The sequence below is a fragment of the Papio anubis genome, chromosome 18 (assembly GCF_008728515.1).
Source record: "Papio anubis isolate 15944 chromosome 18, Panubis1.0, whole genome shotgun sequence".
Taxonomy (NCBI): Eukaryota; Metazoa; Chordata; class Mammalia; order Primates; family Cercopithecidae; genus Papio; species Papio anubis.
Window position 1 is genome coordinate 58,292,372 of NC_044993.1, and position 25,714 is coordinate 58,318,085.

The window sequence follows — 25,714 nt, forward strand, 5'->3', positions numbered from 1 at the left end:
CTTCAGTCTTCACACCTGTTTTTACAGCAGGAGAGGGAAAGAAAGTATTAACAGTAGGCAGGCCAGGCAATGACATTGGGAGGTGGCATGGGACCATTACTCCCACCAGTAAATGGTTCATTTAGCACACATTTACTAGGTACTTACTGTCTGTCCTCAACCCCTTTGAGGACAGACATTGCTTATGACAAGGGCTGGCCCCACACAGAGCCAGATGCACATGTACCCAAGAGGAGAAGAGCAGGTGACTTAGCCCAGATATCATCCTGGACCCTCCCAGGCTGCGATGGGGGCTTCTTCTCTGGGATTTCCCAGGCCCTCAAGCACTCCTCCATCACTGCATTTAGCACTGTGATACCCTTAATTGTTTGGTGTCTGTCTCTCCCATCAGACTGTGAGCTCTCAAGGGCATGAAGTGGGTCTTATCCATCGCTGTATTACCAGCACCGGGCACAGCAGGTGGCCAAGTGCAGTTACACAGGATGCACACTGCAGAACTCAAGGTGGGGGGCACCATTCCACACAGAGGCTCACGTACCAGGTGGCCTTGTGGCACACAGCAGGCACTCTGTACACACCCAGCAGACAGATGGACAGACTGACAATTGTATGGCCAACTCAAGAAGCAGAGCTGACTTCCCATTGCCAGAGGGGCCCCTCTCACAGCCAGAACTGAGAAAGCTGGTTTCTAAAGTAGACCTGAGAAGGGTCCACTGCTATTTTCTCCTAGTCTGAGGTATTTATGTTGCTGTGTAAACATCCAAAGCCCTCCGGCCTACCCATTGCTTATGCAGGACGTGCCTTGAACAGCCAGGGTGCGATTCATCCACTCAATTATTTAACACATTTATCGAGTGTCTAACTATGTGTCAGGCTCTTTTCTTAGTCCTGGGGATAGAGAGACAACCAAAAACCCCTCAGAGCAGCCAGGTGCGATGGCTCATGCCTGTAATCCCAGCCCTCTGGGAGGTTGAGGTGGTTGGATCACTTGAGGTTCGGAGTTCGAGACCAGCCTGGCCAACATGGCAAAACACCGTCTCTACTAAAAATACAAAAATTAGCCGGACGTGGTGGCGCACATTACTACTCCCAAGTAATTCCAGCTACCCGGGAGGCTGAGGCAGGAGAATCACTTGAACCCGGGAAGTGGAGGTTGCAGTGAGCCGAGATCGCACCGCTGCATTTCAGCCCGGGTGACAGAGCAAGACTCCCAAAACAAAACAAAACAAAACAAACTCCTGAGATCTTAAATTCCAAAGGAAGAGATCAACAATAAACGAACAAGTAGATCCATAATTTACTCCAGGCAGCAATAAGTGCCACAAAGAAATCAAAGCAGGGAAGAAGAGGGAAATGAAGGCTGGGGGCCAGGGTGGAGAATGCTACAAAGTAGTAAGAATTCTTTCTCTTTTTTTTTTTTTTTGAAGCAAACACACGAAACTTTTAATTCAATGACTGTCACTGAGTTCATGCAACCAGCAGGTGTTGGTTTTCGGATGCTGTCAAGCCAGGTGCTGTTTCTACCCTTGACCCACGTTAAGTCCTGCCTGTATTCTGCTGCCAGCCCTCTCACTGTTTATTCTACCAACACTGCCTTTACTCAAGAAGGTTCTGGAACTCTGCTTGGGCGAGGTCCAGCAGGCCAGCCTCCCCGGAGGGAAGAATCTGACTCACAGCTTTATAGTCAACGCCTCATTTTTGACCAAAAACGGCATTCACTGACTGCCTCACCAACCTCCTCCCCTAGCCTCGGCACAGAAAGCTCTTCATCCTCAAAAGAGGAAGAAATCCGGCCTCTGAGGACAGCCAGAAGGAATGTGGGGTCTGTACGATGAACTCTCTCGGCAGCTGCTCTGTGCTGACAACCAATTTCTGTAACTTGGGGAGGTGCCTACGGCCCACTGTTAAGAAATCAAAGGTGGCAGGAGATGAGAAAACCTCACAATATGCTCTCAATCTTGTCAAGGGAAAAGGCCTAGGAAGGAAGGACAGGTGGAAAATATGCCAAAGCTAATATGAGCTCCCTTTCTGGGTAGTGAGGGGGAAGGATGTTCTTTTTCGGGACTTTTTTCCTTTCTTTCTTTTTTTTGAGACAGCGTCTAGCTGTTACCCAGGCTAGAGTGCAGTGGCACAATCTTGGCTCACTGTAACTTCTGCTTCCCGGGTTCAAGCGATTCTCCTGACTCAGCCTCCTGAGTAGCCGGGATTATAGGCGCCCGCCACCACGCCCAGCTAATATTTTTGTTTTCTGGTTTTTTTTGAGATGAAGTCACCCAGTCTGGAGTGCAGTGACGTGATCTCGGGTCACTGCAAGCTCCGCCCCTCAGGTTCACGCCACCCTCCTGCCTCAGCCTCCCAACCTTTCTGTATTTTTAGTAGAGACAGGGTTTCACCATGTTGGCCAGGCTGGTCTCGAACTCCGGACCTTAGGTGATCCGCCTACCCCGGCCTCCCAAAGTCGTGGCATTAAAGATATGAGCCACCATGACCGGCTTTTTCCTGATTCTTTGTACTCTTCTGTAGTTTACAAATGTCTATGATGAGCACACGTTGCTTTTATAATCATTAGGAAAAACTCAGTAAATACTTAAGAGGGAAAAGTATTTGCCATGAGGTTAACAGATGGTTCAAGCAAGGTGTTGAAAAATGGCCACATGCCAGGTGCCGTGATTCATGCTTATAATTCCAGCATTTTGGGAGGTCCAGGTGGGAGGATCGCTTGAGCCCAGGAGTTCGAGACCAGCCTGGGCAACAGAGTGATATCCCATTTCTACAAAATAAATAAATAAATAAATAAATAAATAAATAAATAAATAAATAAAAATTTTTAAAAGAGAAAAATGGCCACATTGTTGGAATACAGGTCCTTCTCCCAAGAGGACGAGGGAAGAAGTCAGCAATGTGAAGTCAGAGCATACAGGGCTTCTTGCTCTCGGTGCTTTGGATGTCCTGGCCAGGGGATTCTCTGTCATGGGGGGCAGGGTAAGGAGGAATTAGTCTTGAGTGTCACAGGATGTTTAGGGACATCACTGGCCTCTACCCTGGTTGCCTGCCAGGGGCAAACCTCACTACAGTTGTGACATCCAAACACGTCTCCAAACACTGCCAATTGTCCTCAGGATTGGGGGCACGGTGGGGGCAATTTGCCCCCCATGGAAAACCACCGCTCTAGGTATTAGGTTCCTAAGAAAGAAATGAGAGTCACAAAGATGAGTTTTACCTTCCAGCTATGAAGGTTAATGAGCCGTTTTTTTAAATCCCTTACAATTTTTTTCCCTTAAGTGGCTTGAGGTAATATGTGAAAATGGTTCACTATTCACTCGATCCAGAAAACCCCACAGAACCACGAAAATTAAGAGGTTCAAATCTTCGTATTCACTTTAAGAACACTTGTGAGACCGGACATGGTGGCTCATGCCTATAATCCCAACATTTTGGGAGGCTGAGGCAGGAGGATCCCTTGAGGCCAGGAGTTGGAGACCAGCCTGGCCAACATGATGAAACCCTGTCTCCAGTAAAAACACAAAAATTAACCAGGCATGGTGGCATATGCCTGTAATTTCAGCTACTCGAGAAGCTGAGGCACAAGAATTTCTTGAACCCAGGAGGCGGAGTTTGCAGTGAGCCAAGATCATGCCACTGCACTCCAGCCTGGGCAACAGAGTGAGACTCTGTCTCAAAAAAAAAAAAAAAAAAACTCCTGAAATTGCCCAGGCTATCAAGGGCATGCATATACAAAAAGCTATGAAATATCAAAAAGATGCCACTTTACAGAAACAACGTGTACCAGTTTGACGTTACAATGGTGGAGGTGGCAGGTGTGCCCAGGCCAAGGAGTGGGGCTGGCCACGAGGTCGGTAGCCCAAAAAGAGTGCTCAATTTTTGCTGCACATGCTTAAAAATACAGTCACACTGAACTTAAGGGTTGAGATGCAGATTCTCTGGTCTTTCAGCATATCCAACTGAACAAAGCACCTAAGATGCGCCGCTGGACCTACAGACCTCAGCGTCGGTTGGATTCACCCATACGTGAGCTCACCCTGCCACACCCAGATGATGCTGCCTGAAAGGGAACAAACTGTTGCTAAATCGGAAGGAGAGGCTGCACGGAAGAAAAATATATCCCAGAAGAAATGGAATAAATAAAAGCTTATGGCATGGGAATAAATAAGTAATAAAAGGAATGCCATTAAAAAGTTAAAAAAAAAAAAAAAAGGGAGCGAGCGAGAAACAGTAAAAAAGATATACCTTAGAAAACAGTAAACTGAGTATCCCAGGAGAGAGGTCGGTATCGCCCCAGTCACAAGCCTTGGTCCTGTCCATCCCCCCTCAAGGACCCTCCCAAACCAAACACCAACACTCACCCCTCCTTCAGAGTGGGTGTTCTAAAAAAAGAGCTGATTAACCCAACAAGGAAAGAAGTTCTCCTTTAGGAAGAGCCAAAAATGTGGTTTAAACAAACCCAAGGTCACTCACTGGTGCTTCAAGTTGGCTAAGGCTCCCTGATGTCAAGACTTTATAGCCAGGGACCCTCCGGAGCAATGGAAAAGGGTGGGTGGTGGTGGTGGGGAGTGCCCCAGTCTGATTTAAGACCCACTGCCAAGGACTTCTATGTATCCTCGAAGGTAGGAGGTGGGGAGGTCAAACTGGGGAAATGAGGTCAAACCAGGTGCCAGGGTGGTGGGCGGCATTTGCGTCGCCAAATTAAGTGCTGACGTGCACAAAAAATCATAAGGCCACTGGCAGCCTCCCATGTTCTGTATACACTGCTTGGACACTCTAGCAGCTGGGAAAGGAAGTGGGGGCCGGAAACTATCTGGGGCCAACAGAGTTTAAGGACATTTTTTGCTCACCTGGATGGAAGGGGAGAGAGAGAGATCTCACACTGGGCAAAAGATTCAGCTAAACCCATACATTTTCAATTAGAAAGCACAAAGGGTATTTTCACCTAAAAGTAGCCTGCCAGGCAGGTCAATGAAAAAGTCACCAAGAAGTTGCCACAACCCATTGCTCCGGCTAGGAGATAGACGAAGGGGGATTCTGCAGCAAGAAGAAACAGGCTAGACTCAAGACACAACTTCCCAACCACAAGGGAATGAACACGTGGAAATTCATTCTTATCAGAGAATTTAAAAGCTGAAGGGAATGTCAGCTATCACACACTGGCAAGAAACAAAAATCCAACTGTTTTTTTGAGCGATGGTCTTGTTCTGTTACCTAGGCCCGATGGAGTGCAGTGGCATGATCTAGGCTCATAGCAGCCTCCAACACCCAGGTTCAAGCCATTCCCTGACCTCAGCCTTCCGAATAGCCAGGACTACAAGTGTGCACCACCATCCCAGATAATTTTTGTATTTTTAGTAGAGATGAGGTTTTACCATGTTGGCCAGGCTGATCTTGAACTCCTGACCTCAAGTGATCCATCCGCCTTGGCGTCCCAAAGTGCTGGGATTTACAGGCACAAGCCACCACGCCTGGCCACCAACTTTTCCTTTAAAAATCACCAGGGCTCATGACAGCAGTATTCATAAGGGTCAGGAAATGGAAGTAACCCGAATGTCCATCAACCAGTGAACAGATCAACACAGTGTGTGGTCTATCTGCACAATGGCATATTATTCCGCAATAAAAGGAAATGAAGCTACAACACAGTTGAACCTTGAAAACATCACGCTAAGTGTCAAAGCCGCCAGTCACAACATTCCACCTATTGTGATGCCATTTATATGAAATGTCCAGAATAAGCAAATCTAGAGACAGAAGGTAGATTAGTGGTTGCCTAGGGCTTGGGGGATGCTGGGGAAAATAGGGAGTCATGGCTGATGGATTGGGGTTTCTTCTGGGGGTAATTAAAAAAATTTCTAACCTTGATTATGGTGATGGTTGGATTGTGTGATTTAACTAGGTTAACTGTATGTTGTGTGAATTTTTGTTTTGTTTTGCTTTTTGGTTTTTTGTTTTTGGTTTTGTTTTTGTTTTTGAGACTAAGTCTTGCTCTGTCACCCAGGCTGGAGTGCACTGCCACGATCTTGGCTCACTGCAACCTCTGCCTCCCAGGTTCAAGCTATTCTCCTGCCTCAGCCACCCTAGTAGCTGGGCCTATAGGCGTGCACTACCATGCCAGGCTAATTTTTGTATTTTTAGTAGAGATAGGGTTTCTCCATGCTGGCCAGGCTGGTCTCGAACTCCTCACCTCAGGTGATCCACCTGCGTCGGCCTCCTAAAGTGCTGCGATTACAGGCATGAGCCGCTGCGCCCAGCCTACGTGTGTGAATTATATTTCAAGAAAGCACTTATTAGAGACCACGAGGCCCTGCAGAGAAGGAGCTCCCACCCCAGGCAGAGGATGAGAAACTCAGAGACCAACTTGAGAACTGACCCTGCCAGCAGATGCTGTGTATCCTGGGGCTAGTCACTTTGCCTCTCTGACATTCAGTGGCTTCCCAGGGCAGTTAGACCAAAACCCACCTGGAAGGCCCTGCAGGACGATCACTGTGCTGACCTCTTCTCCTGCCCCCATGTCCCGGCACACCATGGTCTGGCCACACCAGCCTTTCTGTTTGTTAAACAAACTGAGCTCCTGCTGGTCCTGAGGCCTTTGCACTTGCTGTTCCCTGTGCCCACAACGCTGTTCCCAGATCTTCTCCCTGCTGGCTCCCTCCCACGCCGATGCAACCTCCCCAGAGGGTGTTTCCTCTATCCCCTGCCTGAATTGCCACAAGGACACCCATCACTCCTCAGCCCATGGCACTGTCTTTTATTTTTTTTTCCCCTTCATAGCACTTAATAGTATCTGAAACCTTTTTTTTTTTTTTGTAGAGTTGGGGTTTCAGTATGTTGGCCAGGCTGGTCTTGAACTCCTGGCCTCAAGTGATCCACCCACCTTGGCCTCCCGAAGTGCTGAGATTACAGGCGTGAGCCACTGCGCCTGGCAAATTTTTTGTATTTTTTGTAGAGATGAGGTTTCGCCATGCTACGGAGGATGGTCTCAAACTCCTGGGCTGGAGCGATCCTCTTGTCTCAGTCTCTCTAACTATTGGGATTACAAGTGTTGGGAACCACCATGTCTGGCCCTGCTAAACTGCTTTATGAGGGAGGGAAATGAAGCTCAGATGGATCTGAAGGGCAGGCCTGAGGTCACACAGCTGGGGAGATGAGCGACCGGGCACTGAACCCAGACGTCACCAACCCAAGCCTGCCAGCTTAACTCCGTGCTTCACTTCACAACCGTCACATCTCTTGTGTCACATGTGTCCTCAGTTCCTCTCAGCCGTGAGAGCCAGGACTTTAATTACCATCATTCCCATTTTTGCCATAAGGACCCTGAAACTCATCAGGCCCAAGGTCATGCTCCAGGAAGGCGGTGGATCCTGCGCTGAGGTCAGCTAAGCTGAAGCCTGGTGCTCCCATCCCCTGGCCGTAAAGCACGGAGACTCCCTCCCAATTCAGCGCTGCAGGGACTAAGATGGTTTTCCAAGTTGGTACTTTAGGGCGCTCTATCCAGCTCCCACCCTCATACCCTGATGAGCCACCTTCCCCGGGTGGCTGGTGGCAACCTCAAAGAGGCCAGCGTGGCCCTTCAAGGCGCCAGACACCCCGAGAGGGAGGAACCCTGAGGTTGCCCCTACCGTTGTCCTCTGGGTCCTGCTCCTGCTCTGCACTGGCATAGGTACGCAGGAACTCAGCAAAGGCGCCGTCTCGGGCCAGCAGCTCCTGGTAGGAGCCCATCTCAGAGATCTTGCCGCCGCTCATGACGATGATGACGTCCACCTGCGGCAAGTAGCTCATGCTGTGCGTGACCAAGATCCGCGTCTGTGGGCAAAGGGGACACCCGGCCACATCAGTGCACACGTGCAAGACTGCCTGGCTTGGTAGAGTGAAGACTAAAGGAGGAAGGAGCCAACAAACACCTGGCGGGCAGAACTCAGGTCTGCAGGTGGGACATGCACCTGCGATAACAGCATCCAGGAGCAGCTGAACCCGTGCACACCGTCCTTTAACGTGCATGTGCAAAGGGCCTGCCACGCCGCAGGTGCTGAGCTAAAAGCTGGGGAGGTGGCAGGAAACAAAGACCGCTGCCCCAGATTCCAGGGCTGGAGGAGAAACGAACACTAGTAAAATAGTGCTTGCTGAATGGCGAAAACGCAGCAAAAAAGGGGAACGGGTGGACCAAGTGTGCGGGTTTTACAATTTTAACAAAGGCGATAGGGAAGGTTATTTTTTTAACAAAAACCTGAATGACAACAGATAGGGAGGGAACCATACAAGTGTGTTAAGGAATAAAAGGATGGTGCCGCTGCAAAACAGTTTGTATGCAATGGTTTGAATTTTTTTTTTTTTTTTTTGAGACAGAGTTTCAGTTTGTTGCCCAGGCTGGAGTGCAGTGGCATGGTCTCGGCTCAATGCAACCTCCGCCTCCTGGGTTCAAGCAATTCCCATGCCTTAGCCTCCCATGTAGCTGGGATTACAGGCACCCACCATGATACCTGGCTGATTTGTTTTGCATTTTAGTAGAGATGGGGTTTCACCACGTTGCCCAGGCTGGTCTCAAATTCCTGAGCTCACGCAATCCACCCATCTCGGCCTCCCAAAGTGCTAGGATTATAGGCGCGAGCCACTGCACGCGGCCCAATGGCTTAATTCTTTTCTTCTTCTTCTTTTTTTTTTTTTGACATACGGTCTCTCTCTGTCACCCAGGCTGGAGTACAGTGGTGCAATCTCAGCTCACTGCAACCTGTACTTCCTGGGTTCAAGCAATTCTCCTGCCTCAGCCTCCCAAGTATCTGGGACCACAGATAGGTGCCACCACGCCCAGCTAACTTTTGTATTTTTTGTCGAGACAGGGGTCTCATCGTGTTGCCCAGACTTATCTTGAACTGCTGAGCTCAAGCAATCCACCCGCCTTGGATTACAGGCATGAGCCACTGTGCCCGGCCCTGGCTTAATTTTTTTCTCAAACAACTCCCGCTGTTAGCTACCCCCGAAACCACTACAAAGTATGCACATGAATACATTTGATCTGCAGATCTGAAAGTTTGGGAAGACATTCATCAAACTGTTAATAAAAGTTAGCATATGTTTCCTTAAACAGCGAACAGTCAATCTGTTCAGCTTTATGGATCTTACAGTTGCCACACCACCAACTCAGCTCTGCTGGGTTCCAGTAGCCGCAGATGACACTTTAAACAACAGGACACGTGTGGTGACTCAGACCTGTAATCCCAGCACTCTGGGAGGCCAAAACGGGAGGATCCCTTGAGGCCAAGAGTTTGAAACCAGCCTGGGAAACATAGTGAGATGTGTCTCCACAAAAAAATATAAAAATAAAAATCAATCAGCCAGCCACGGTGGTGCGTGCCTGTAGTCCCAGGAGCTACTCAGAAGGCAGAAGGGGATTGCTTCAGCCCAGGAGTTGGAGGCTGCCATGCCATGCTTGTGGCACTGCATGCCAGCCTGGACAACAGAGCAAAACCCTGTCTCCAGAAAAAAAAAAAAAGAAAGAAAAGAAAACAATACATTGGCCATGTTCCAATAAAGTTTTATTTATGGACACTGATATTTAAATTTAATACGATTTTCAAATGTCACAAAATATTCTTCCTGTTTAGATTTCTTCTATTTAAAAATACACACATCATTCTAGCTCAAGAGCCATACAAAAAGCAGGCGGTGGGCCAGATTTGCTAACCCTTGCTGTCTAAGAGAAGAATTAAAGATTAGGGATGCAGGATGAAGAGGGACTACTTTATTTACTTTATTTATATATATTTTCTGAGACGGGGTCTCACTCTGTTGCCCAGGCTAGAGTGCAGCGGCGCAATCTCAGATCACTGCAACATCCACCTCCCGGGTTCAAGAGATTCTCCTGCCTCAGCTTCCCAAGTAGCTGGGATTACAGGCATGCACCACCATGCCTGGCTGATTTTTGTATTTTTAGTAGAGACAGGGTTTCACCATGTTGGCCAGGCTGGTCTCGAACTCCTGACCTCAGGTCATCCACTGGTCCAGGCCTCCAAAAGTGTTGGGATTACTCACTGTGCCCAGCTTTATTTACTTTATACACACACACACACACACACACACACACACACACACACATATATTGTAAGAATATATCCATATTCTTGTACTTTTCAATTTTGTTACCATGGGCATGTATTAGTAATTTTCAAAAATGTTTTTTACTACTTTAAAATACGTTTGCACAGAATGTTAGTGGTATGTATGGGAATGCTTACAAGAGGTCACATAGCACGATGCTTCTTGTATATATATGTGTAACGAGATAACCCTATTTAGAAAGTTTATACACAGAGCAAAAAGACTTGAAAGAAATACAAAATCTCTAACCAGTGGAATGTATGTAACTGCTTCCATCTTTCTTTTTCATGTTTTTCTTAATCTATATCCCACCCATGGGGATGAGTTAGTTTTAAAATCAGGGGAAACAGCTGGGCCTGGTGGCTCATGCCTGTAATCCCAGCACTTTGGGAGGCCGAGGCAGGCGGATCACTTGAGATCAGGAGTTTGAGACCAGCCTGGTCAACATGGTAAAACCCCGACTCTACTAAAAATACAAAAAGTTAGCCAGGCGTGGTGGTGCACACCTGTAATTCCACCTACTAGGGAGGCCAAAGCAGGAGAATTGCTTGAACCCTGGAGGTGGAGGTTGCGGTGAGCCGAGATCACTTCATTGCACTCCAGCCTGGGCAACAAGAACGAAACTCCCCCTCAAAAAAAATAAAAAAATAAAAAATAGTAAAATAAAATCAGGGGAAGAAAAAAAAGAGCCAGTGTGCACCCATTACCACAACTGCCCTATAAAAAGAACATAGGAACTATTTCCTATCATGTTAAGATGTTGTGGCAATTTTCCAACCCCTCCACCCACAGCCACCTCTGCAAGTAAGAAAACATAGCCTGCTGGGTCACAGGTAATGTCTTGGGGTGGGATTTCCCGGCTGAGAAGCCAGCCCTGGGACTTAATCAGGAAGAAGGGCCTCCCTTGGCCGTTCAAAGGCAATGAATTTAACTCTGTGTGGAAGATTTATCCCTATAAAGACAAGTACAAGACGGCTGTCTTAGGAAGGCTTCCAAGAGAAGCATGAGAAATGTGTTCTTTAAAGTCCAATTAAACACAAAGAAAGCCAGAGAAAGTAAAGGACTCCTAAAGGGGACACGTTCTGACTTAACCAAAGGGCGAGACAGCCCGACGCCAAGCCCCGCCCCACCAGCAGGCACCTTGTTCTTCAGCATCCCCTTGGGGCCAATCACATTTTCAAAGATATGTTTTCCCACGTGGGCATCCACTGCTGAGAGGGGATCATCGAAGAGGTAAATGTCAGCGTTGCAGTACACGGCCCGGGCCAGGCTCACGCGTTGCTTCTGGCCCCCAGACAGGTTCACGCCCTGGGGAGAGACATGGCACAAGAATGGGTTTCCTGGGAAACCTTGAGACTCAAGAAATGCAGAAGCAGGCTGAGTGTGGTGTGATCCCAGAACTTTGGGAGGCTGAGGCGGAAGGATTGCTTGAGGCCAGGGGTTTGAGACCAGCCTGAGCAACATAGGGAGACCCTGTCTCTACAAAACAAAAAAAAAAAAAAGAAAAAATTAGCCAAGCCTGGTGGTGTGCGCCTGTAGTTCCAGCTATTCAGGAGTCTGAGTGGGAAGATGGCTTGAGTCCAGGAGTTCGAGGCTGCAAGGAGCTATGGCTGGGCCACTGTACCCCAGCCTGGGCGACAGAATGAGACCCTGTCTCTTTAAAAAAGAAAGAAAAGCATAGAGCCTGCTCAGGACACAGCAGGCCCAGGGTGGAGGCCCCTGCAGAGCTGCACCCGCCTCCTCTTCTCTGAGTTTGAGGCTGAAGGCATGAGGTCATGCCGCCTGCACAAACCTGGAGCCAGGCCCCAGCTCCACCGCCACCAAGGATGGGATCACAGGCACAGGGTTTAGCCCCACTTGTAAACTGGGCAAAAGAGGAAACTTGAGTCTCCCGTGAGGTGCTGAGCAGGGCACTGGCACACAGCAAGCGCTCAGCGAAGGCTGGCTGACAGCACCAAATCATGTTGGCCAGTGGGAAGGCCCTGATTTCTTAGTCTCATGGAAGGCGCTGGTAGACATGGGCATATTAATGCTACTGCTGCTGTTGGTGACAGGTGCCGTGTTTGCCAGCTTACCCTGGATCTGTCACTGTCCGGCAAAGCCACATATAGGTGAAGCAAGGCTCCAGCCTGGGGACGCTGAAATCTAGCCCACGTCCCAGTCACCAGAAGGAAGGACAATGCATGGACCAGCAGCAGCGCCAGCTCCCACCATGACAGATAAGCCAACGTCATTTCCCTCTTTGGCTGGAAATCACAGGTTACTGCCCAGCCCCTCCTGAGATGCCTGCCCTGGCTCCCAGGCACTGAGGTGGGGCCCTGGCAGCCCGGTGCCTTCTATTTGTTTTTTGAGACAGAAACTCGCTCTGTCGCCCAGGATGGAGTGCAGTGGCACCATCTCGGCTCACTGTAATCTCCACCTCCCAGGTTCAAACAATCCTCTCACCTTAGCCCTGAGTGGCTGGGACCACAGGCGCACAGGACCACGCCTGGCAACTTTTGTATTTGTTGTAGAGATGGGTTTTCACCATGTTGCCCAGGCTGGACTCAAACTCCTGACCTCAGGCAATCCTCCCACCTTGGTCTCCCAAACTGCTGGGATTATAGGCGTGAGCTACCGTGCCCGGTCAATAATTTGTTTTTTATTTCCAAGGACCTGCAGACTTACCTCAATTTTTAAACATCATTCACCAAGTAAGAAAACCAACAGAGCCCCTGGCTTGTAAATAAAAACAGAAATGGGCCAGCATTTTGCACTCTTGGTCTTCCAAAAGGGGATACAAAAGGGGATACACCAGACGACCACCATGGGGCGCGAGAGCAAAGTGGTCAGACAAGCAGCAGGGGAGGGCACCCCAGGCCTGGAAGGCTCAGACCAAGCTGTGGAGGTGGGCAGGAGCTGGGGATTGCTGAGGAACAGCAGGAAAACCTGGGGGCTGGAGCACAGGGGGAGGGAGAGTCTGCAGTGATGAGAGGCACAGAGAATGGCCCTTTTAGAGATGACAAAATGAGCAGGTAAGAACATGAACCCAGGAACCATGCTCTCTGCAGTTCTGTGGCTGTGTGGCCTCAGGCAACTCACTTGACCTCTCTGTGCCTCTTTTTCCTCAATGATTACCTAGGTATAACAACAAATTCTACCCATAGGTTTGCTGTGAGGAATAATTATGTGTAAAATGTTTAGCATAGTTCCTGGCATACAGAAAATACTCAAGTTATAGGCCGGGCGAGGTGGCTAACATCTGTAATGCCAGTACTTTGAGGCAGAGGCGGGCAGATCACCTGAGGCCAGGAGTTCACGATCGGCATGGCCAACACGGTGAAATCCCACCTCTACTAAAAATACAGAAATTAGCTGGGTGTGGTGGCAGGGGCCTGTAGTCCCAGCTACTCAAGAGGCTGAGGCAGGAGAATCACTTGAACCCGGGAGGCAGAGGTTGCAGTGAGCCAAGATTGTGCCACTACACTCTAGCCTGGGTGACAGAGAGAAACTCCATCTCAAAATAAAAAAAAATTAAAAAAAAGAACTTCAAGAGGCTGAGGCTGGCAGATCACTTAAGGTCAGGAGTTCGAGACCAGTCTGGCAACATAGTAAAACCCTGCCTCTACTAAAAATACAAAAATTAGCCAAGTGTGGTGATGTGCACCTGTAATTCCAGCTACTCAGGAGGCTGAGGCAGGAGGATCGCTTGAACCTGGGAGGCAGAGGTTGCAGTGAGCAGAGAGTGTGCCACTGCACTCCAGCCTGGGCAACAGAGTGAGACTCCATCTCAAAAAAGAAAAGAAAAGAGAAAAGAAAAGAAATAAAGAAAAGAGTGAGGAAATGCTCAGTAAGTGTTAGCTATTGTGCTATTTTCAGTATTACGGCTGTCTTGACAGGGACTGTGAACATCTGAATCATTGACCACTCCCCTCAACAGCATGCCCTCTGTCATGCGATTCTGCAGTCATGTGACCACAAAGGTAGACTGTACTTCCTTCCTGGTCCCTTCCCTTCGTCCCTTCCCTTCAAGCTTGGCCAAGTGACTTGCTTGTGAGTGGAAAGGACAGCGTACTTTAACGGACACTGTACGCTTTTTTGGGGGCCTATCTTGGGCCTCTGCTGCCACTATGAAAAGAGCCTCCCTTTGGAAAGCTGCTGAGCCCTCACCCCAGTCCCCAGCAAGCAGCTCTGTAAGGGAGACCTGAGCCACACCCACAGCCTGGACCCAAGCTCAGCTGGCCTGCAGAGTTCAGCAGAGCCACCCAGCTGAGCCCCGCCAGCCTGCAGAGTTCAGCAGAGCCACCCAGTTGAGCCCCGCTGGGTCAGCTGACTGCCGTAGACTCACAGACCACTGAGAGTGTGAGAGCGTTTGTTAGGCAGCAACAGCTGACTCATCCGGGGCCAACATCAAAACCATACTGACCTTCTCGCCAATCTCTGTCCGATCCCCGCTGGGCAGGATTTCCAGGTCTGGGAGGAGGGCACAGGCCTGTATCACGGACCTGTAATACGGTTCCTCCAGCTGACATCCAAAAAGGATGTTTTCTTGGAGAGAATCATTCTGAATCCAGGCCTGCTGCGGCACATAGGCCACCGAGCCCTAAGTGGCAAATGGAGAAGGAGGTGAGACAGACACACAGACAGATCTGATCAACAAGACAGCAGCTGGCCCAACCACCTGCTACGAGGGCCTCACTTCACAAGTTATTTTCATCACACCTATTGCTTTGGCAAGAGAGAAACTGAGTCACGAAGGACAACAGATGCCAGGGCTGGGATCAAAACCCATACCAGGTGAATCGCTGACTCCAACATCAGGAGTGAAAGAGCTGGTATCCTCGTTGATAAGATTACAGTTATTTATTTAGTAGCTAGCTATTAACTCAATGCCTACAGCGGCGATCAAAACCCCCGCTTCCAAAGAGTGGAAGCCCCTGACATGGCCAAAAGCTACTTGATTACAGTTACGGTGGATGCTAAGAGAAAAAGATATATGACAATTTTTAGAAGTCTGACTTGACTAGGCACAGTGGCTCATGCCTGTAATCTCAGCACTTTGGGAGGCCAAGGCAGGCAAACTGCTTGAGGTCAGGAGTTCAAAGCCAGCCTGGGTAACACAGAGAAACCCTATCTCTTAAAAAAAAAAAAAAAAAAAAAAAAGAGAGAAAAACTAGCCAGGCAATGGTGCTGTGCATCTGTAGTCCCAGCTACTTGGGAGGCTGAGGTAGGAGGATCACCTGAGCCCAGGACATGGAGGTACCATGAGGTGAGACTGCACCGTGCCACTGCACTCCAGCTTGGACCACAGAGCAAGACTCTGTCTCAAAAAAATTAAAAATAAAAGACTGACCTAGTGTGGGACATCTGGGAAGGATCCTCGAGGAAACATCCTTGCTAAAAAGTGAAGCAAAGACTCCTATATCAAAGTATCCATTTCAAAGGTTTACTTTTATTTCCATATAATGTCAGGTATCACAAATAGCATGAGAATAAAGGCTAGAGTAAGGATATTTGTTTTGTGTATTTTGCTAATGAAAATGCTGGGGTAGTTAAAAAACATTCTCTCTATTATGCTTGTAGAAACAAAATCTCTCCATGTTGCTGAGCCTGGTCCCGAACTCCTGGCCTCAAGCGATCCTCCTGCCTCGGCCTCCGGAAGTGCTGGCATTATAGGCATGAGCCATCATGCCCGACTCAAACATATGTTTAGACAAGAACCAAAAAGTGAAGAATGAGTCCGTTTCATAAGGAGAAGAGCGAAGAGCATTCAAGTCCGAGGGAACAGGACATGCGAAGGCCTGGAGGTGAAAAGTACTTGGCACATTCAAGGAGCAGAAAGTCTAGTGTGACAGGAACATCGATCAATCCTATGAGGGAACGACTGGCAGAAAACACGCCAGGGACAGCAAGGGGGCCTATTGATGGTGAGGAGCATGGGTTTTATTGGAGGGGCAACGGGCAGCCCCTGAAGAATTTTTTTTTTTTTTTTTTTGAAACGAAGCTTTGCTGTCACCCAGGCTGGAATACAGTGGCAAGATCTCAGCTCACTGCAATCTCCGCCTCTGGGCTCAAGGGATTCTCCTTCCTCAGCCTCCTGAGGAGCTGGGACTAAAGGCACACACCACCAGGCCCACTAATTTTTGTATTTTTAGTAGAGATGGGGTTTCGCCATGCTGGTTAGGCTGGTCTCAAACTCCTGACCTCAGGTGATCAACTTGCTTCAGCCTCCCAAAGTGCTGGGATTACAGGTGTGAGCCACCACGCCCAGCCAGAAGATTCTTGAATAAGGGAATTCTAGAGAGGGCAAAGCTGACAGCGGATCCCAGCTGCCCTCATTCTTACTCTAAATTCTCAAATAATTAACCTGCTGACTTGAATATCCTAACTTTTAAGAAGCTAAAATGTCAACGGAGGTGCCTTACCATAGAACCCACAGAAAATTCAGACATAATATACACAAACCACACCGACTAAAACATTTGGGAAAAGATAAATATTTTATACATATTTCTAGCACTCCCCTTACTTGGGTAAAACAACCAATAATAAATAATCATCTGGCCTGAAATGATAATAGTGCCAGGATAGCAGAAACCTGGAGAAAGCAATGTGGATCCCACCAAGATTTGGAATTTTCTTCCATTAATCTAGCTCTCACGGTTCATTAATCTTATTTTATGGCATGGACTTGAAAGTAATGATAAAACATTTCTTAAAACAACAGTTAAAGGTCATTAGTTTGGACCCAATCACAATGTATACTTTTCAAAGGCATTGTATAATCAACGAAGAAAGGGTTTTGCTCGGAAATAAAAACAATGTCATAAACTAGGCCAGGAGCAGTGGCTCACGCCTGTAATCCCAGCACTTTGGGAAGCCTAGATGGGCAGATCACCTGAGGTCAGCAGCCCTAGACTACCCAGGCCGACATGGTAAAACCCCATATCTACTAAAAGTACAAAAGTTAGCTGGGCACGGTAATGGCGCCTGCCTATAATCCCAGCTACTCAGGAGGCCAAGGCAGGAGAATCGGTTGAACCTAGGAGGCAGAGGTTGCAGCTAGCCAAGATCACACCACTGCATCCGGCCTGGGCAACAAAACAAAACTGTCTCAAAAAAACAAAAACAAAAACAAAACAAAACACCACCACCACAACAAACATCATAAACTTGACATTCCCAAAGGCAGATTCCAAGAGATAAATGTGCAGCTGCACACACACTAAAGAGGTGCAGGCAAGTACACCTGGGACACATGAGGTTACACAGTTAATAGATTTTTTCTCACTGCAGGACTTGTCAGAGCCTTAATTTGCTAACGTTTATTATAAGAGGGAGGGGGTCGGAGTATTTATTATTTCCCATGCTCGTTTGAGTCTGGGGTTCTTTCTCCCCCAAACGTCCTGCAAGGTGAGCTGGCTGCAGACCACACTCCTGGAAATGCTGGTAGCAAAACTTCCAGGGATGTATTGTTACACTAGGAAAAGGCCTTCATGCAGAGTTAACTAAATGCAAACTGAAGACTGTTGATTGCCAGTGGGACTTACTGGTAAAGCCGCCTCTTAAGCTCACTCTTGGGGAATTTCAACTTACTTCAAAGTACACCGTGTATTTAAAAGCAGTAAAACTGCAGTCTTCTTTTAGCCCCCTATTAAGAATTCAACAAACACTAAAAATTTAAACTGTTCCCTTTAAAAAATGTTCTAAGAAAATATTCCAACCACATATTTTTGTTTTGTTACATTTATAAGAAGAGATACCCAGAGAGATCCATAAAGATAAAGAACAATCCAAAAAGACCCAAAGAGACCAAGAGACACTCAGTGACAGGCAGAGATGCAAAGGAAGGAGGCAGGCCGCATACCAGCGAGCCTTCATGTGTCTACTAGGTATTTATTAAGTGGCCGGGTGCAGTGGCTCACACCTGTAATCCCAGCAGTTTGGGAGACAGAGGTGGGCAGATCATTTGAGGTCAGGAATTTGAGACCAGCCTGGCCAACATGATAAAACTCCGTCTCTACTAAAAAAATATAAAAATTAGCTGGGCATGGTGGCGCATGCCTGTAATCCCAGCTACTCAGGAGGCTGAGGCAGGAGAATCGCTTGGACCCAGGAGGCAGAGGCTGCAGTGAGCGGAGATCGTGCCACTTCACTCCAGCCTGGGGGACAGAGCCTGACCCTGTCTCAAAAAAAAATAATAAAAATAAAAATTAAAAAATTACAGCTTAATAAGCAGATAACAAAATAAATATTTATTAAGTGCCTACTACATACTGGGCACTATTTTAAGTGCTAGGAGACAGACGGAAATAAATGATACCAAAATCCTGCCTTCTAGGATGGCACAGAACAGAACAGAAAGAATGCGAGAGAAAGGGACAGACAGAAAGATAAAGGAGGAGGAGGAAAACAGACGTTGCTACTCTCACTTCCGGCACAGGGACAGTCAAAAGAAACAGCATCATTTTTGAGCTTTTCCGCAGACCACCAGCTTCCCCACTCCCCCTGCCTGCTGGTCCTCATCCTACCTTGATAGCCACGTGCCCCTCCACTTTGTCCATCTCGGCCAAGAGAGCTGAGAGCAGCGACGACTTTCCGCAGCCCACCTGGCCCACCACGGCCACCAAGGCACCTTCCGGGATGGAGAAGGTGATGCTGAAACGACACAACACACCTGGCTCAGCCGCAATGAATGAGGCCTGCCAGGCTGATGACCCTGGTCACTGAGCCTCGATTTGCCCCAAGTAGAGAAAGAGAGAGACAGACAGAAGGCAGGGCCGTACTAAACACTGAAGGCCTCAACTGAACACTGCTGAGTTCAGTTCAGTGACCCGTCTCAGGGGCCCTCCAGGTGGGAGGCAGGTGACAGGTGTACCTTAGAGAAGAGAGGCACAGAGTAACCTGAGGGATCCCGTCACACTGAGCTGAAAGAGGGGCAGAAACTTCACTGGGGGCATGAGGCAAGGTCTGAGTGGAGAGGACACCTCAAGACAAACTGGGGCTGCGCACGGTGGCTCATGCCAGTGCTGGTAATCCCAGCAAGGCAGGCGGAGGGAGGCTGAGGCGGGCGGATGACAAGGTCAGGAGCTCGAAACCAGCCTGGCCAACATGGTGAAACCCCGTCTCTACTGATAACACAAAAATTAGCCACGCATGGTGGCAGGGGCCTGTGATCCCAGCTACTCAGGAGGCTGAGGCACAAGAATCGCTTGAACCCAAGAGGTGGAGGTTACAGTGAGCCGAGATCGTGCCACTGCACTCCAGCCTGGGCAAGAGCGTGAGACTCTGTCTCAAAAAAAAAAAAAAAAAAAGAAAAAAAAATCAAAACTCTGACAGAAAAGCAAGTGTGTCCAAGACACGGAAATACGGGGAGAGCTGGAGAAAGGTGTAAAGGGGTGAAGGCACGGGGTGTAAGCAGGGATGCGACGGCACTAAGGTAGGTGGTAGCCAGGCCTGGGAGCACCCTGAAAGATGCCCTGGAAGACGCTGTGCTAAGACACCTGAACTCTGCCAGCCAGGAGCCACCAAAGGGTTGAAAAGGGAGACAGACATGAATAAATCTCAGTTGAACTTTGGGAAGATGTTTCTATTGAAATCATCCTTTAACGAACAGTAGAAAGCAAAATAAAACAAGCTCAACATTCTCCCAGCAACAGTGGCTGTCAATGGGGCAGGACAACCCCAGGCCACTCCCACTGCCAATGGCACAGCCAGAGCAGGGTTTCCATCCTCCCAGGGAAGGGAGGGCACATCCAAGGCTTTGCTGGGCTCACTTACATGGAATATGCTTTTATTTTTTATCTGTATTTACTTATGTATGTATTTATTTTTGAGACGGAGTCTCACTCTGTGGCCCAGGTTGGAGTGCATTGGCTTGATCTTGACTCACTGCAACCTCCACCTCCCAGGTTCAAGTGATTCTCATGCCTCAGCCTCGCAAGTAGCTGGGATTACAGGCAGGTGCCACCACATAGAGCTAATTTTTATATTTTTAGTAGAGATGAGTTTTCCCCATGTTGGCCAGGCCGGTCTCAAACTGCTGACCTCCAGTGATCTGCCTACCTCAGCCTCCCAAAGTGCTGGGATTACAGGCATGCACCACCATGCCCAGCTAATTTTTTTATTTTTTATTTTTTTGAGACAGAGTTTTACTCTTGTTGCCCAGGCTGGAGGGCAATGGCGCAATCTCAGCTCACCGCAACCTCTGCCTCCCAGGTTCAAGCATTTCCCCTCCCTCAGCCTCCCAAATACCTGGGATTATAGGGATGCACCACCACGCCTGGCTAATCTTTTGTATTTTAGTAGAGACGGGGTTTCTCTATGTTGGTCAGACTGGTCTTGAACTTCTGACCTCAGGTGATCCGCCCACCTCAGCCTCCCAAATCGCTAGGATTACAGGCGTGAGCCGTGTCTGGCAAATTTTTTTATTTTTAGTAGCGACGTGGTTTCACTATGTTGACCAGGCTGGTCTCAAACTTTGGACTTCAGGTGATCTGCCCACCTTGGCCTCCCAAAGTGCTGGGATTATGTGCTTTTTAACTGCCACCTTTCTGATTTCAGAGTATTAGTGGAAATGCTGATAGTCGTTGCTGTCACTAATTGTTTCATTCTTATGACACTGTTGCATGGTGATACTTATCAGGCATTTTGTTCCTGTGCTGGGAGGAGAATGGATTATGGGGCCTGAGTAGGCAGGAATCCCAGTGAGACAGTACCTGCAACTGTCCATGTGAGACTGAAAAATTTTTTTTTTTTCTTTTTTTTTGAGACAGAGTCTCACTCTGTTGCCCAGGTTGGAGTGCAGTGGCGCAATCTCGGTTCACTGCAAGCTCTGCCTCCCAGCTTCAGGCCATTCTCCTGCCTCAGCCTCCCAAGTAGCTGGGACTACAGGCGCCCATCACCGCACCCGGCTAATTTTTTTGTATTTTTAGTACAGACAGGGTTTCACCATGTTAGCCAGGATGGTCTTGATCTCCTGACCTCATGATGCCCGACTCAGCCTCCCAAAGTGCTGGGATTACAGGCGTGAGCCACCACGCTCGGCCAAGACTGAAATATTCTTATAGGCTGATGAGAGAAAGGGTTAGAGAAAGGTTCTGGGGGCTCATGGGGGGAACGTAACTGCAACAGGAAAACCACTGGGTCAGGAAAGGGACACATACAGATTAGTTGTGGAACTCAACAAGAGAGAACAGCTACAACTGAAGCAGGCAGGATTTAAGTTAGACATAAGGAAGAACTTCCTAAGCATGCAGTACCACCATGAATTTTCAATGCAGGCGTCATACAGATTCTTTTCTCTGGAGAGTTTGCCTCCTACACGATAAAACACAGCAGTGATTTGGCTACCCAGGCATGAGCTAAAGCTCTAAAAGGGTCCCATCACCCCTGTGTTTTGCAGATTCCTTAAGGGGGCCTAAAAAGCTGTTGATCAAGGCCTCTGGTCAGAAAAAAATGAGAGATGCTTGACAAGTTGCCTGGGGGTAAGGTCGATTTCCTAGACACCATGTGCTTTGGAAAGGTAAGGACTGTAGGGTGTGGGGTGCCAGGCAGAAAGCTGGCAAGAAAGGGTGAGCTGGGCAGCTGAGGGGCACTGGAGTTCAGCAGCATCGCAGCCTCTGACTAAGACTGGCCAATCAGCATGCTCCATGTCTGCAGGCATAGTGACTGGCCCACAGAGGGCAGAGGACCAAGTCTGGGTCAGCAAGAAGCAGGCAGTTCTCCTAACAGTAGGATACACAGTGGGAGCTATTGAGACCATTTGCCATCACAAGGGGAGAGGATGCGTGAGGATAAAGCAGACCAGGAGAAAGTGAAACACAGAAAATATGAAGAAAGTTCCAATGGCAGAATCCCTGGGTCACACCATACCTGAAAGTAGAACTTCCCAGTTAAGCAAGCCAAGAATCTCCTGTGTTGTCTATCTGTCCAAGGCTGCTGTGACTCACAATCAGAGGGAACCCTCTGTGCTAGGCACCTCTGTGTCTGCTTCTCAAGCCAGCCTAAGCAGGTGTATCTGCACCCATTTTCCAGATAGGTAAGCTAAGTCTTAGAAGGGCAAAGTGAGTTGTTCAAGGTCACGGAGATGGAGCACGGTGGGAATTCAAATCCATGTTTGACAAAAACCCTGTGGCTCTCTCCACGCCATCACGTGTCCACATCCCGGCTTACCCATTCAGCGTGGGAGGGTCGCTCCTGGCCCAGGTGAATGTGGCGTTCCTCACGGTGATGCTGTTCGTGTCCCCGCCTACAAAGCACAGAGACGACACGTCAGGCACAGGCTGAACTGTGGGACTCCACGTGAGCAGAGTGCTCTCTTTCTCTGCTTGAGTGGTTCAACCCCAGACGCTCGACGCGAATGATGCTAGGCATTATTATCTGGTGACATCAGTCACAGGTTCTGAAAGGACCCCAACCTGCAGTTTTGGAGGCAGCCCCAGACCCAGAAAGCAGAAGGAAACTGCAAGAAGCTTTGTCCTTGAAAGACGGGGTTGCGCCATCCGGACGCTCATCTCGGGAAACGACTGCAGAGGCGGGGGCCCCACGAGGGTTACTCAACGCTCTGCACGCCCTGGCCCTTCTCAGGCAGGTTCGGGGCAGCTCCAGCTGGGAGGTCCCAGCAGTGGCCAAAGTCAGTGGGAAACAGCTGGCGTCCACATGCAAACCTCTCTCCATCGGGGTGGCCTGCATCAGACCGCTGGGCCCTCCTTGAGGTTCAAAGGGAGGTCATTCACCCTTCTCCCCATGTCCTCTCTATCTCTCTTCCTCCCCCAGCCACACCACCCTACAGATATCACATCACAGCAGGTGGGTCTTTCTAAAACAACCATCACGATAAACTAAAAAAAAAGAGGATACGGAACAGGAAGTGTGGTATGAGGGCACAGGGGAGGGGAGAGCGTTGGAGACAAAGCCCACGTTATACGGCTCCGTGTTTCTATCTTCTTCTGAGACAGGATCTGGCTTCTGCACCCAGACTGGAGTGCAGCGGTGCGACCTCAGCTCACTGCAACCTCCATCTCCCAGGCTCAAGCAATTCTCCCACTTCAGCCTCCTGAGCAACTGGGACTACAGGATGTGCACCATCATGCCCAGCTAATTTTTTTGTATTTTTTGTAGAGATGGGGTCTTGACATGTTGCTCAGGCTGGTCTCGAACTCTTGGCCTCAAGTGATCTGCTGGCCTCGGCCTCCCAAAGTGCTGGAATTATAGGCATAAACACAGTGCTCAGCCAGCTCCATATTTCTAAGGCTCCTAGCACCTGTCTTCTTTTACTTTTCTTCCCATTATTTTCCTTTTACTTCATGTCTCTCACTTAAAAGAAAAACAGGCTGGGCACAGTGGCTCATGCTTATAATCCCAACACGTTGGGAGACCGAGGCGGGCAGATCACCTACGTCAGGAGTTTGAGACCAGCCTGGCCAACATGGTGAAGCCCCATCTCTACTAAAAATACAAAAATTAGCCAGGTATTGTGGCGCATGCCTGTAGTCCCAGCTACTTGGGAGGCTGAGGCAGGAGAATCGCTTGAAACCGAGAGGCAGAGGTTGCAGAGAGCCAAGATCGTGCCACTGCACTCCAGTCTGGGCAATAGAGAGACTCTGTCTCAAAAAAGAAAAAAGAAAAAAAAAAAAAAACAGAAAAGCAACTCTCTGAATTATGAGCCACCTTAAGACCATCTGGAGATAATACAGAAGTTTTTCTTTAAGTTGTCAAATGAAGAAGTAACTTCCTCCGTGCATCAAAGAAACAAAAAACCTACAGAGAGAGGAAGTCACTGGTTAACCTAGATTAACATTCTCCCTCAGCTCTTCTAAAAGAGAAGACGTGGAATGAGGAAACTGGGAGTTGCTATTTAAGGAATTTAAGAAAAGCCACTGGAGCGAGAGGTTGCAGAGAAGGTTGCAGAGAACGGTTAGCTTGGGAGCAGGGAGCAGCCAAAGGGGGCCCCCACTGGCTAGAGCATGCTAAACATTCCAGAAAGTCCAACCACCTAGGAGGCCGCTATTAGGGCAGGAAGGAGGGGCTGGGGTGCGGGCGGCACCCAGGGGCCTAGGGGTTTCCTGATGCTTGCATTGAGTCGTGAACAACTTCAGAAGCAAGAAACCAGCACCCCACCGCCGGCCGCCTCAAATTTCAGCCTGTGTTCAGCAGAGAAATTTGACCCCAGAGTAGATGGAATCATTCCCTTATCATGTGAGGGGATGTGGCACACTGGGACAGCAGAAACCAGATGACCACAGCCTAGGGGTGTTGGGAGGAGGAATCCAGCATCCACTTGGGCCACGGTTCTCAACTGGAGGCAACTGTGCCCCTCAAGGCACATCTGGCAACGTCTGGAGCCATTTTTGGTTGTCAAAATTGGGGTGGGTACTACTATACCTAATGGGTAGAGTCCAGGGTTGCTGCTCAGCATCCCACAGTGCACAGGACAGTCCCCAGCCACAAACAATAATGTGACTCCAGATGTCAGTAGTGCCCAGGATAAGAAACCCCACACCAAGGGCTGGCTGAGCTGAAGATGCTGAGATCGTCTCGCTCAGACCAGAGAAGGGACGACTCCCGCGATCTGTTTAGCATCTTCTATGCACCAGGTGCTGTGTCAAACGTGTCAAATGTTTTAGTGCCACTAAAGATACCTGAGCGCCTGCGAGGTGCCAGACACAGCTCACGCGGTATAACCGACATTTACACACATTCAATCTTCTGACCACATTCATTGGACTCTGGAGCCAGACTGTATGAGTTTGAATCCTGGGACAACCATTTCGCAGCTCAGTAGCCACGGGCAAGTTATTTAACTTCTCTGTGACTTTTTTCTTTCTTTTTTTTTTTTTTTTTTTTGAGACAGGGTCTTACTCTGATGCCCAGGCTGGAGTACAGTGGCATGATCACAGCTCACTATAGCCTTGAACTCCTGGGCTCAGCCAATCCTCCTGCCTCAGTCTCTCAAGTAACTAGGACTACAGGTACACCACCATGCCTAGTTAATTTTTTAATTTTTGTAGAGATGAGGTCTCACTACATTACCCAAGGTAGTCTCAAACTGCTGGCCTCAAGCAGTCCTCCAGCCTTGGCCTCCCAAAGTGGTAGGATTATAGGTACGAGCCACTGTACCCAGCCTGTGCCTCACTTTTTCATCTATAAAATACGGTTGACAACCATGCAATCAACTTCAGAGGGCTGTGGTGGGGTGTCTATGAGGCAGTGCACACTTGGCACATAGTAGGTGCTCAGTAAATCTCAGTGAGACAACATGCTATGGCCAGGAAGAGCATGGACTCGACCGACGGGCTGTGAGTATGAATCCTAGCTCTTCTTTTGATCAGCTGTGCAATCTCAGGCAAGTTTCAGAGGCCAGTTTCTTCACCTAGAAAAGGGGGGTTTCCATCACCCTCCTCCAGGGGTGCCACAGTGAGTAATGGACAAGTTGGGACACTGACATCCTTCAAACACAACATGCATGACAGGGGCTTTATAAGTGAACGTGTCACTGCACTTTGAGACATTAATATTAATTTTTTTCTTTTTTTTGAGATGGAGTCTCCCTGTGTTACCCTGGCTGGACTACAGTGGTGTGATCTCAGCTCACTGCAACCTCCGCCTCCTGGATTCAAATGATTCTCCCGCC

The 25,714-nt window shown here is 48.7% G+C and overlaps 1 protein-coding gene and 1 pseudogene across 2 annotated transcripts in view; one reads left to right on the top strand and one right to left on the bottom strand.

Moving 5' to 3' along the window:
- Nucleotides 1-25,714, bottom strand: part of ABCC1 (ATP binding cassette subfamily C member 1) — a 192,735-nt gene that overhangs the window by 44,704 nt on the left and 122,317 nt on the right. For both annotated transcript variants that reach the window (XM_017953218.3, XM_021931786.2), the window contains 5 exons: nt 22,255-22,330; nt 18,612-18,738; nt 14,507-14,683; nt 11,242-11,409; nt 7,629-7,812 (listed from right to left, as the gene is read on the bottom strand). In XM_017953218.3, coding sequence (XP_017808707.2) covers nt 7,629-7,812; nt 11,242-11,409; nt 14,507-14,683; nt 18,612-18,738; nt 22,255-22,330 — 732 coding nt within the window. The remainder of the gene's footprint in view (nt 1-7,628; nt 7,813-11,241; nt 11,410-14,506; nt 14,684-18,611; nt 18,739-22,254; nt 22,331-25,714) is intronic.
- Nucleotides 3,305-4,167, top strand: LOC116271313 (annotated as a pseudogene).